At 52.1% G+C, this 11,442-nt stretch overlaps 1 protein-coding gene and 1 long non-coding RNA gene across 6 annotated transcripts in view; one reads left to right on the top strand and one right to left on the bottom strand.

Annotated features, from left to right (window-relative positions):
- The window catches only part of LOC138166011 (uncharacterized), a 233,810-nt gene that overhangs the window by 60,784 nt on the left and 161,584 nt on the right, over nucleotides 1–11,442 (bottom strand). The window lies entirely within an intron of this gene.
- The window catches only part of PHF14 (PHD finger protein 14), a 183,503-nt gene that overhangs the window by 51,166 nt on the left and 120,895 nt on the right, over nucleotides 1–11,442 (top strand). For all 5 annotated transcript variants that reach the window (XM_069094448.1, XM_069094450.1, XM_069094446.1 and 2 more), the window contains 3 exons: nucleotides 896–991; nucleotides 2,265–2,368; nucleotides 4,018–4,149. In XM_069094448.1, coding sequence (XP_068950549.1) covers nucleotides 896–991; nucleotides 2,265–2,368; nucleotides 4,018–4,149 — 332 coding nt within the window. The remainder of the gene's footprint in view (nucleotides 1–895; nucleotides 992–2,264; nucleotides 2,369–4,017; nucleotides 4,150–11,442) is intronic.

Below are 11,442 nucleotides of genomic sequence, written 5' to 3'. Positions count from 1 at the left end.
CCAGCCTCCATGGCTCCCCCCTCCTTGTGCCAGGCGCTCAGACCCTCACTCTGCAAGCCTCCATGGCTCCCCCTCCTTGTGCCAAGCGCTCAGACCCTCGCTTTGTCAGCCTCCATGGCTCCCCCCACCTCGTGCCAGGCGCTCAGACCCTGGCTTTGCCAGCCTCCATGGCTCCCCCCTCCTTGTGCCAGGCTCTCAGGCCCTCACTCTGCCAGCCTCCATGGCTCCCCCCTCCTTGTGCCAGGCACTCCTCCGCCCTCACTCCGCCGGCCTCCATGGCTCCCCCCTCCTTGTGCCAGGCACTCGCCTCCACCCTCACTCCGCCGGCCTCCGTGGTTCCTCCCTATCTCTCATCCTGCATGTTTCATTAATCCTGGCAGCCTCTGGCACATCTCCTTCTCTCCTGCCCGGACAGCACCTTAGTGCCAGGCATTGTGTGGTTGCCGTGTTATTATTTTTGTTCTCATGAGAATTCTGACAGATGTTCTCTTAGGTCCTTGGATAGCTGTATTGGTCTGTTCTCGATCATCTTTCATCTGAGTTAACGAAACATCCCTAAACAACTGCGAAAAATGGTCTGGTGACCTGAGGGTCTGAGAGACCTTTGGATTGGAGTCCACTTCGTGACCACGATGTTGGCCTGGGAGCTGGCCTGACTCGGGGGCAAGTGCCTCGTCTCACACTCGTTGGCTAGCAGGCCTGGGTCACTTGCCGCATTTTTCAGGGCTGGCAGGCTGTTCTTAGATTGTAGCCTGCCCTGCTAGTTTCACGCCACACACCCTGGGACAGCTCCCAGGGTCAGACCAGAAAGTAACATAGCCACCAGCCGTCTACGTGGTATGGGGACGCACCTGCCTGTCTGTTCCGTGACTTTTTCTCCTCTTCCTCTCATTAGCTGTGTGAATCCTTAGAAGAACTCCAGAACCTGAATGGAAAGCTCAGAAATGAAGGACAAGGCATCTGGGCCCTGCTGGGCAGGATCACTGGACAGGTGAGTCTCTCCCCTGCTATCCCCCTCTGACATTCCTTTGTACAGCTCCATGCATGACGCTCCAGGAATCGTCTGCTGGTCCATCTGTCAGCTTGTGTTTGGTTGGGTCCAAGCAGTGCTTTGGGGATAATGATTTCTGACTAGAGCGTATTGAGAGCTCAATAAGCCACCCCCCTGGAAACCTGCAGCTTAATTTTGTTGTAATAGCTGTTTTGTTTGCAAAACTCTTCCATTTGCACTCACTGATTGCCTTGTCACTCGTGATGAAGCCAGACCCAAAGCACAAGTTAATCCCAGTGAATTCTTGTCTGCCCCTTCGGCAAGGCCAGACCTAGCACCATGTGCTCTTTGGGGCCCCTGCCCCTGACACAGCCCAGGTCTGTGAGCCTGGGCAGGCAAAGGAGAGTAAAGAACAGCTTGTTGTGTTGGCGGACGAGCCTGCTTCTTGTTTCAGGAGTGCAGAGTGCTTGTGGTCATTGGCACAGACATGCCCAAGCCCCTCTTCTCATCAAGGCTTGAAAAGACACTCGGGGCGGCCTGCAGTGCTCCAGCCCTGATCATTGCGACCAGGGCAGTGGCAGGACTCAGGGAGGGCAGAGTCTGTTATGTCATTTAGCAGAGCATGTGTTTGAGTTAGCTGTCACTGGGCAGTGGGGGTGGCACCAAGTCTCCAGGCCCAGGGAGCAGTGGGTAGTGTAAGATGTGGTCTTCTTCCCTAGCTAGGCTCAGAAGGTAGGATCAGAGACCTCTGTGTCTTCCCGTTGTTCCCTCCCCTTCCCCTTGACTCTTTGGGGTCTATGGAGGTGAAGGCTCCTGGCCACACTCCTCTCCTTGGGTTCTCTCTGTGTGAGCACAGGAGCCACCGCCAAGGAGGCTCCATCTGCTCGCAGAGAAGGGACTTGGACAGATAGATGGCTGAGATCTGAGGGAAGGTCCGGAGAGGGTCTGGCCGCCTTTGGGCAGTGAGCACCAGCATAGCTCGGACACATGGCTTCTCTGTCCTTTTGTTCCGTGGGCAAAGTCTGCCAGGGGCTCTTTACTCTCCTTAAGGATTGAGAGGCCACCCCAGTTGCCCCCAGGTTGTCAGCAAGTGGGTAAAAGAAGCCTATGCTGGACTTCTGAGGGACGCTCGTGGCTGGTAGACCAGCTGGCTGAGCAGTGTGCCCCCAGTGGAGGCACAGTCAGGGGCCTGTCATGTGGTACACCAAGGAGAAGGGGGCGTTGCTTGCGGTCTTCTTTTAAACCCTAAGAACTGCATTGTTCACATCAATAGAAGTTGAATATACCAGCCATTTTGCGGGCGCCAAAGGAGAGAAAACCCAGCAAAAAGGAAGGCGGTGCCCAAAAGACCTCGACCCTGCCGGCCGTCCTTTATAGGCAAGTATTGACAGTTTAATGGGTGGGTGGGGCTGGGGCTGGGGCTGGGCCCAAGCCACTCCTGTAGCACCAGACCCTGGGGTTGTCCAGGTCCTGGCCAGTCGCAGGGGCTGCAGGGCAGGGGGATGCCACCCACAGCACCTTTCATGCCCATTCCATTTTCTTCTGTGTGCACAGTCACTGTTATTCTGTCCGATAGGTTTTTGTTCTGTTTCCTCGTTTAGCTCATTCTGTTATTCACTTTAGTGTGACATTTAGTGCACAGGAAGCTGCTTCCTAGCCCAGAGCTTCCCTTGGCCCAGGGGAGGGAGGCCGAGGCTTGTGTGGGGTAAGCCGAGCCCCTGCCGCCGTGTCCCTGCCGCCATGCTGGAAGATGGCAGGCAGGGAAGGCGGCCTTCCTTGGAAGCCTGGTAGTTCCAGTGCTATCGGCTGGGCCTCCTCAGAACTGATGGAGAGCCCAGTAGCCGCTGTACCTGGGGGGGACCTTCAGCCACCTCCCTTTGGGAGCTAAGGCGGTTCATTGGAGAACCCGCAGCCATTGAGATAAAATGCTTTGTTTTGTCCACTATGGTGCCATACATATTACTTGTTTTTCTAAGGGTTTGCATGACCATTTTGGCACCATGGCAGGCCCCTAATACCAGTGTAGGTGGGCAACTTCTCTGCACATTAGATCTCTAAAGGATTGGGAAACTGAGTCACCTGCCCAGGCCCAGCTTTCCCACCTCTCGACCACCCTGCTCATGTGCTCATGTAGCTGTAACAGTAGAAAATAAATCCCAGTTTCCTTTCTCCACACACTCACACCCAGCCCCCCACACCGATTTCAGTAGATAGTACCTTTGCTCTGATGAACTTCAGCTAGAGTCCCATGAGATTTCTCCTTACAATCACTTTGCCTTAAGGGATATTTTGCATCTGTTTTGCCAGAGGGCATTTTGATGCCTGAGAGTCTTTAGAAAGTTGACTTTTGCCGTTTGTAATGACCGATTTATTTTCTGAGCCCTGAAGTTTTATTTGGAAATTTTTCATTTTCTACCTAAGCCACCTTGGGAGGCCTCATGGAAGAAGATATTTATATTTCAGACATTTGTGTTAGAATATTAAAGTGAATTTTGTTTATGTATGTCAGTTTTAATTATTGTCTTTAGATATCTGTGAAAGATTTCTAACATAAATTCCAGATAGTAAGATATTTGGGGTTACCCTTGGATATGGAAGGATTTCTTGAATGTTGACCATTGGAGAACTGAGTGAACTTTTCCGTACCTTCCAGATTTCTTTTTCCTTATCCCATTCAACACTAAGAAATCAATCTAAGGCAAGTATGCATTTCTAGCTCTGTAAGTCAGGTAGAACAGACCTTTCTGTCCTTCTTAGAAGGATTTGAATTATGACAGTTCCTTAGTTAAACTTTTGAAGTGGTCATTGAAGACCCCATCATATCGAGACCTCCCAACATACAAACGTGAAGGAAATGTTTGTTGACTGTTAAAAAAAAAGAAAGCAAAAAAAAAGTTGATCATTAAGGAAATGACCTGTAGAAAGGATTCCGTGTAACACTTTCCATTTGAGAATATGTTCAGGAATGATTGAGTAACTTTGCCTAGTGGATTACTTGAATGCTTTTTTCCTGCCTTTCTTCACAGCTGTGGGATCTGTAAGAAGAACCATGACCAACATCTCCTTTTATTGTGTGACACCTGTAAGCTGCATTATCACCTGGGCTGCCTGGACCCGCCACTCACAAGGATGCCAAGAAAGACCAAGAACAGTTACTGGTGAGGACAGCGGTGGGCTTGCTGCTCGGACAGCTGGGTGTGTCGTTCACGGGCTGGGAACATGATGGGTGACTGGGGATGGCTGACCTGCAGAGTAGCGGTGCCGATGTTATCAGTACCAACACAGGTGTTTGTTCCGTCGGTGCTGACAGGTGCCCTCTCTGAGTACAGGCAGCTTTTTGTTGTTGTTCAGCCATTTCAGGCATGCCTGACTCTTCATAGTCCCATTGGGGGTTTTCTTGACAAAGATCCTGGAGTGTTTGCCATTTCCTTCTCCAGATTTTATAGATGAGGAAATTGAGGCAAACAGGGTGCAGTGACTTGCCCAGGGTCACATCGCCCAGCTGCTCAGTGTCTAAGGCTGGGTTTGAACTCAGGAAGATGAGTTCCTGAGTTGAGCCCAGCACTTCATGGACGGTGCCACCTAGCCACCCATGTCCAGCTCTCTGTGACCTGGTGGATCAGCTGGCCATGAGGCTTTCTCGGCAAGGCTACTGGGACGGTTTGCCATTTCCCTCTCCAGTGTCATGAAGGCAGGCTCACAGAACTGGGAAGTGTCTGAGGCTTCATTTGAACTCAGGCCTTTCTGACTCCAGGCCACAACCACAGAGGTGGCTCAGCAGAGAGCCCCAGCATCTGGGACGGGGAGACCTGTGTTCAGATTTGGCCTCAGACACTGCTAGTTGTGTGAATTTGGGTAGGACACTTCACCTGTGTCTCCCTCAATTTCCTGCTCTGTAAAATGGGCATCATAGCCACACCTCTTTCCAGGGTTGTTCTGAGGACCAAATGAATTAACATGCGTAAAGGGCTTTGCAAACCTTTAAGTGTTTTGTGAATGTTGGTGGTGAGGAATGGTTTTTTCCAGGTGTCTCCCTTAGCAGTGAGAGATTCTGGGCCACCCAGGAGGCCTGCACCGCACCCTTCCCCTGCCAAAAAGAGGGTTGCACGCTCATTCCTTAGGAGGCCTGCATGCTTCTGACGTGTCCAGAGTTCAGATGAAAGAGCTGTGAGCGGGCCTCAGGGGCGGGTGGCAGTACCATTGGAGCTGGTGACTGCCATGGGGGCAGCTCAGCTCTGAAGCCTCATTGTTCAGTGGGGGAATTAGGATGCAGCCGCCAGGGTCAGGGTCTGGAGCCAGGGGCTCTAACCTGATGTGCTTTTCTCTGCGGGTGATTGGGTCAGTGAGGTGGGAACTGTTTTGAAACTGATGCTGTGCATGCACACATATGCATATCTGAGAGTCTCTAGATACAGCTACTATACTTTTGCATCACACACACACACACACACACACACACACACACACACACTCTTTCAGCTCTGCTGTTTTTGCCCCCTTTAGAAATGGCCTTGGCTCAGGAAGCTCCCCTCGCCCCTTTTCAGAGCCTTTCCATGGAGCTTTTCCTTTAGCCTAAATCATCAGGATCCATTCGCTCCACTTGGCTTCATGGAGGTTTTTAGCTTAGTCAGCTTTGAGGACAGAAGCTTGTATTTCTCTGATTTTGTAAGCTCTTCCTTAAAGATTCTCTGTTAAGAAGCTGATGAGATCTCAGCTGGCTCCTCTGCCCACCCTGCTTTTCCTTAAAGGTTTCATGTGGTTATTCCTGTAGTAACTCATTTATTAAGTGCTGTTTGTCAGTCAGCATTTTATTACAAGGGCTGGAGAGCTACAGTTCCTTGTAATGCAAATGCATTTAAATAATCCACTTACTGTTCCTAAAGTGGTAATTATTGCAAATAATCAGTTTCATGGGCATTTGTTAAGCAAGGATCCTATGGCCCAAAGGCTTGAGGATACAGCCAGGAGCCAGGACCCAGATGCCTCCAGGAGGGATGTGAAGGTATACAGTTGGCTTAAAAGAGCTCAGAAAGCAGAGCACCTGTTCCACCATGATGGTCTGACCTCCAGCGCAGGCCGGGGAAGCGAGGGAGGTCTCGCTCAGCCCAGACACTGGGGAGGCAGCCGAGAGCACGGTCCAGCTCCGGGGCCACTCTGCACGTGCAGGCACTTCTTTCTTTTGAATTCCCAGAACATTCTGGGCATTTTTGTCAGAAGACTCTTCTCCCCTACTTCTCAGTCAGTAAGTGCCCACCATGTTCCAGCACTGTGCTGAGCAATGAGGACACAAGGAGGGACAAAAGATGGCCCCTTCTCTCAAGGAGCTCACTGTCTAAGGGGGGAGCCCCCCGAGAACAAGTGAGAAACCGGGAGAATCGGCAGAAGGGGGTCCTGGCAGGACCGGGGAGGAGAAATGGCTTCTTGGTGAGGATCAGATTTTAGCTGATATTTGAAGGGAACGAGGAGGTGGAGAGGAGGAGGGAGGGTATCCCGGGCACAAGAGAAGAGCCAGAGAAAATGCCCAGAATCTCATGATTGCCAAAATGGGATCAGGGACAGTGTCCAAGGCCACAGAGGGGTCAGGGAGGCTGCTGATGGAGAGACATGAGAGGAAGTGAAGGCCTCCAGTGTAGACGGCCTTCTCCACCAAGGGCAGCAGAGAAAGAGAACAGTGGTGAGCACGGATGGAGGGACCAGGGGAGGCTGCTTTGTGCTTGGGAGAGACGGGGATTGAGCCGGTGGGGAGGGAGACTGAAGGAACATAGTGAAGGTGGGGGGACGATGGAGGGACCATCCCATCTGCCTTTGCTTTAGTCCTTTCTCTCCTTGGGGGCTGCCCCAGGTCTCACACCAAGAGCATTGTGCACCGACCAAAGCCTCGGGGACGGTGTCCTGAGCACAGCTGCCACTTAGTGTACCTGTGTTGGCATGGAGCGCCCTGTCTTTACTTATGACTGGGCCCCTGTGGTGGGCTTAGGGGAGGCCCACAGGGCGGGCTAACCTGACGGTGTGTGACCTCCCATGGGATCCAGCGACCACCTGGACGAAGCTGGGGGGCCGTCAGAGTGTGGCGTTGGCATGGAGTTGGGCAGGGGCGTGTTTGGGGCTTTGGGATGAAGAAATGGTGTGGCACACTTGAACCCTGACCCTGGCATGGGCAAGCTGGGGCAAGGCAGGGAGAAGCCGTTTGCAGGGAAATTCTGACTGTCGTCATTTTCTGATTCAGTGGTTTGCTTTGTTTCTTGATAACGTTTTGTTTTTATTATTACAAACATTTCTAGATTCCCTCCGCCTTGCAGGAGCTCTCTTATAACAATGAAGTAAAACTAAGACTGTAGTGACCTTCTTCAGAAATGCTTGCAGCCTTCTGCATCTAGGGCACCCCCTCTCTTTTATTTCTTAGTGTTTTAAAAAAGCGTAGTGGTGATCTGTGTCCTCGTTCCTTAGAGTGCCATAGTACTTACACACAGTCATACACCATCCCTTTCTAGGCACTTGAGGCGGGGCCAGCAGCCGTGGGCCTTGTGGGCACCGCCTGCAGGAGATCCCCAGCAGCATCGTTTTCTGGCCCTGGCAATGGCCAGGGATGTCCAGCTAGCACAGGCCCATTGGCCAGTCATTCTTTCAGATGGACTGATCTCACACTTCAGCGGCCTTTGTGATTGGACACTTGGCTTTCCCATTTAATTAGGTCAGGACTGTTCTGGAGGATAGAGTTTCACCAGAGGAATTGAACTGTATTGAGGGTGTTCTTTTCATCTCCAGCTCTGGCTTTGTGACTTCTTTTCAAGATCAGTAGAAGCCATCTAAAGCAGACCCTTCTGGCCTTCAAGGCCAGAATCGCCCTGCCGCTCTCAGCTGTTCCTCTGCTTACAATGATTGATTGTCTTTTCCCTCCATTAACGATTGCATCGTGAAGCTTGGGAACATTGGCCCCCACGACCTCCATCTGTGCATCTGTTTCTGCACTCCCCAGAGAGGCTGTATGGAACCTCAGTCTTCAGTCTGTGAAATGGAGCCAGTCCTGGCTAGTCCGTGACAAGAACTCTCAGCTGGGAGCTTGGCCCGCCCTGCTCATTCAGGCCCTGCTCTTCCTTCCTTGTGCCTGTTGGGCTGCAGCCCCCAGCATGTCCCCCTGCCCTCTTCAGCTCCTTCCCTTGCTCATGTGTGTGCTTTGGTGCCTGTGGGCATCTGCAGCCCAAAGCCTTGTCACCTCCAGTGCATTTGGAGGTGATGCCAAAGTCCATCTGCTGAGCTCTAGTCCCACAGCCACAGCTCCCTGTCCAGACCTCCACTGGGGCTTTCCATGACTGTGCCAAACCGGACAGCTCGCCTTCCCACATCTGCACTGGTTACTGTCTCCTAGATGTCACCCACACAGCCACCTCTTCCCTACCCTTGTTCTTTCCCTTTATTTTGTCCCCTTTTCCCCTTCATTAGCCTCGTGCAGCACACTACCACGTCTCCTACACACCAGTGTCCTGGTTTAGAATCTGGGCTAGGCTATGCCTTCCTTGGTGCCATGTCAGACCCCAGATCTCAGCTCACCTGATACCCGTGGGCTCCTTGCCTTCTGCTGACTCAGCGTGGGAACTCAGCCCCCATAACACCGTATGTGCTTTATCCTGGCCCTGCTCCTTGGTCTGCTAAGTTCAAAGAGTGGATGTAACTCTTGGGAGTGATTCAGCTCAGCCTTATTGGGACGTGGGGTTTGGGTCTCATAGCTAGAAAAGCTGCTGGCCCTCTAGGCACCACCATGTTGGTGTCCTGTCCCCCAGCTCTCACCTGTAGCTCTGTGGCATGGGCAGCAGCCACACCCTGGTAAACCACCTTGGTAGATTGGGAGTAACCAGCACACCTCAGACCTGTTGGTGAATTAGTGGGGTGTCTACCCCGAGAATGTGAAGATGCCCCCCAGCAGCTTGGGCCGATGAGAACAGTGAAGGTGGAGGATGCAGGCGCTGGGGCGCGCTTAGAGCTGGGGCACACTGTTGGGCCAGCAGAAGGAGGGCAAAGGCTTGGCTTGTCCGGTTTTTAGTCATTTTGAGGAGGAGAGTCTCCAGGAACAGCGACTGGGTGGAGATTCAGGAGGGAGCAGTCACTGAGAATGGACAGAGCCCCTCAACTCTCCTTGGCTTCTCTTCCCCCCCACCACAGAGGGTGGGCTCACGGTCAGGGAGCCACTGCAGGGCCCATTCGTTGGGGCAGCTGGGTGGGCTGGAGTGTAGATCATTGGTCTGGAGGCAGGAAAACTGCAGCTCAGACCCAGTCTCAGACACTGCCTAGCTGAATGACCCCATTGTCCGTGAAATGAGCTGGAGAAGGAAAGCTTTGCCAGGAAAACTGCCAGTGGGGTTTCAGAGAGTCAGGCACAGCTCGTGTGCATACCAGGGTCTGGAAGCCACTGTCTGTCAGGCGATCTTTGAAAAATCATGAGAATGAGGAAGACTGGGTAGTGTCAGGGGAGACATTAGAGGGAGTGTTTGGCCTGGGTTTGAATCCTGCTTTAGACACTTCTTAGCTGCTGTGTGCTTTGGGGGTAAGTCACTTATTAGCACCGTGCCTCAGTTTCCTTTTTGGTAAAATGAAAGGGGCTCAACACCTCCGCGGTCCCCTGCCAGCTGTAGATCTGGGATCTGATGAGCTTTTCACTCCAGCAGCGCCACTGTACAGGAGACTGTCAGCTGAAGATATCTGAATTAATGTGCACTGGACAGCTAGCGAGGAACATGGTGGTCCCAGCGAGCCGGTGTGTCTGTGACCTGTCAGGAAGAGACTGCCAGACTCGGCTTCCGTCCTTTATTATTCTGGTGGAAGCGTTTTGGAATTGTTGTGGAAAATAGGGCACCATGTGCAGTGGCACCAGAGAAGTGGTCGCTAGGTGGGTGTGGAAGACTTCTGTGGATTCCTTCGTGGCTCCATGCTGGGCCCGGCGTTGGTTAGCATTTTTAGCAGCCACTTAGACACGTGGCATATCTGTCAAGATTATCTATCCCACGGAGTTAAGGGTAGACGGCTCACGTGGCTTGCCTCAGTCAGGTTCCAAAAAGCCATTGATAGGCTGGAACATTGGGCCAGATCTAGTAAGATTTAATCTAATTGGGATGAATCTTAAACTCATGCTCAAAAAAATCACCTTCCCAGGCAGAAGATGGGGAGATGTGACTAGACAATAGTTTGTTGGAAAAAAGACCTGGTGATTTCAGTGAAATGTGAGCCCCGTAGGGCCAGCACGATGCTCTTGCACTAGGGTCTGACCTAGTGAGACCACCACTCTTGGCTTCTGTTTTGGTTGCCATGTTTTAGGGAGGACGTTGGTGACCTGAAAGCATAAATAGGAGAAACATTTGCCTCTTAAATGGCCTTACGGTAATGTGGCTGGATGACCTCTTGGTTGCTGTGCGTGTAGAAGGAGTGATGGGGTCCGTGACAGCCATATCCAGATATTTTCTTGGATGGAGTTGCTGGGCTTGGTCCAGAACTGGATCCGTATGAGACCTGTCTCTGAATGGAACAAGACTCCATCAGGAGAGCCTGCCTTTCTCAGCAGGAGGGCGGCTCCTGGTGGGGAATACTGCAGAGTCCTGCTTCTTCAGCCTTGGAGATTCCTTCCAGGTCTGTAAGCTGGCCAATGGCATTAGATTATGTGTCGAGCCCTCTATCATGGGATCTATTTAGCTAGGTAATTATTTAGCTAATTGGATTTTCTGATTAACAGGAAATTCCTTTGAATTTCTGTGTTAAATTATTTCTAAAATTTTCTTGCTTTAGTACAGTGGTAAAAATAAATTAATTTGGCTTTTCTGATGGAGATTTTTAAAAAGCCTGCAGTTGGATGGCTAGGTGGTGCAGTGAATAGAGCACGGGCCCTGGAATCAGGAGGACCTGAGTTCAAATCCGGCCTTAGACACTTAACACAAAAACCAGCCGTGTGACCTTGGGCAAGTCATTTAACCCCAGTTGCCCTCCAAAAAGCAACAACAAGAAGAAGCCTGCAGCCACAGCTGAGCAGCACTGTAAGCCAGAGTGATGCCGCGGCGGCCTGGCTGCTCCAGCCCGGCCCAGCCCAACATCCCCGCTAGGAGAAGCCTGCGGTCACAGCTGAGCAGCACTGTAAGCCAGAGTGATGCCGCCGCGACCTGGCTGCTCCGGCCCGGCCCAGCCTGACATCCCCGCCAGGAGAAGCCTTCCAGTACCTGCTTTCTTGTTGCCTTTGTCCCTTCCTCTCAGAAGATCTCCACAGAAAAGCAGCTCTTGATTAACCGGATTCTGGTTAGTGGAGGTCTCACTGGTGCTCTCTGAGCAGCAGGGGAGGCTTCAGCCTCATCACGGCCCAAGGCAGTTGTCAGGCTGGAACTGGGAGTCCTTTGACTAGAGGTGTCCTGGGAATGTGCTCCCTCCTGCTCCGTCCTGCTCTGCACTTTTGTCCCCAGCTGGTCCTGTGACTTTGG

The sequence above is a fragment of the Petaurus breviceps genome, unplaced genomic scaffold (assembly GCF_028583685.1).
Source record: "Petaurus breviceps papuanus isolate PSGF00001 unplaced genomic scaffold, PetGlider_PUasm1.0 218, whole genome shotgun sequence".
Lineage (NCBI taxonomy): Eukaryota > Metazoa > Chordata > Mammalia > Diprotodontia > Petauridae > Petaurus > Petaurus breviceps.
The sequence above is the reverse complement of the archived record's forward strand: the minus strand, read 5'-3'. Positions and strand labels throughout refer to the sequence as shown.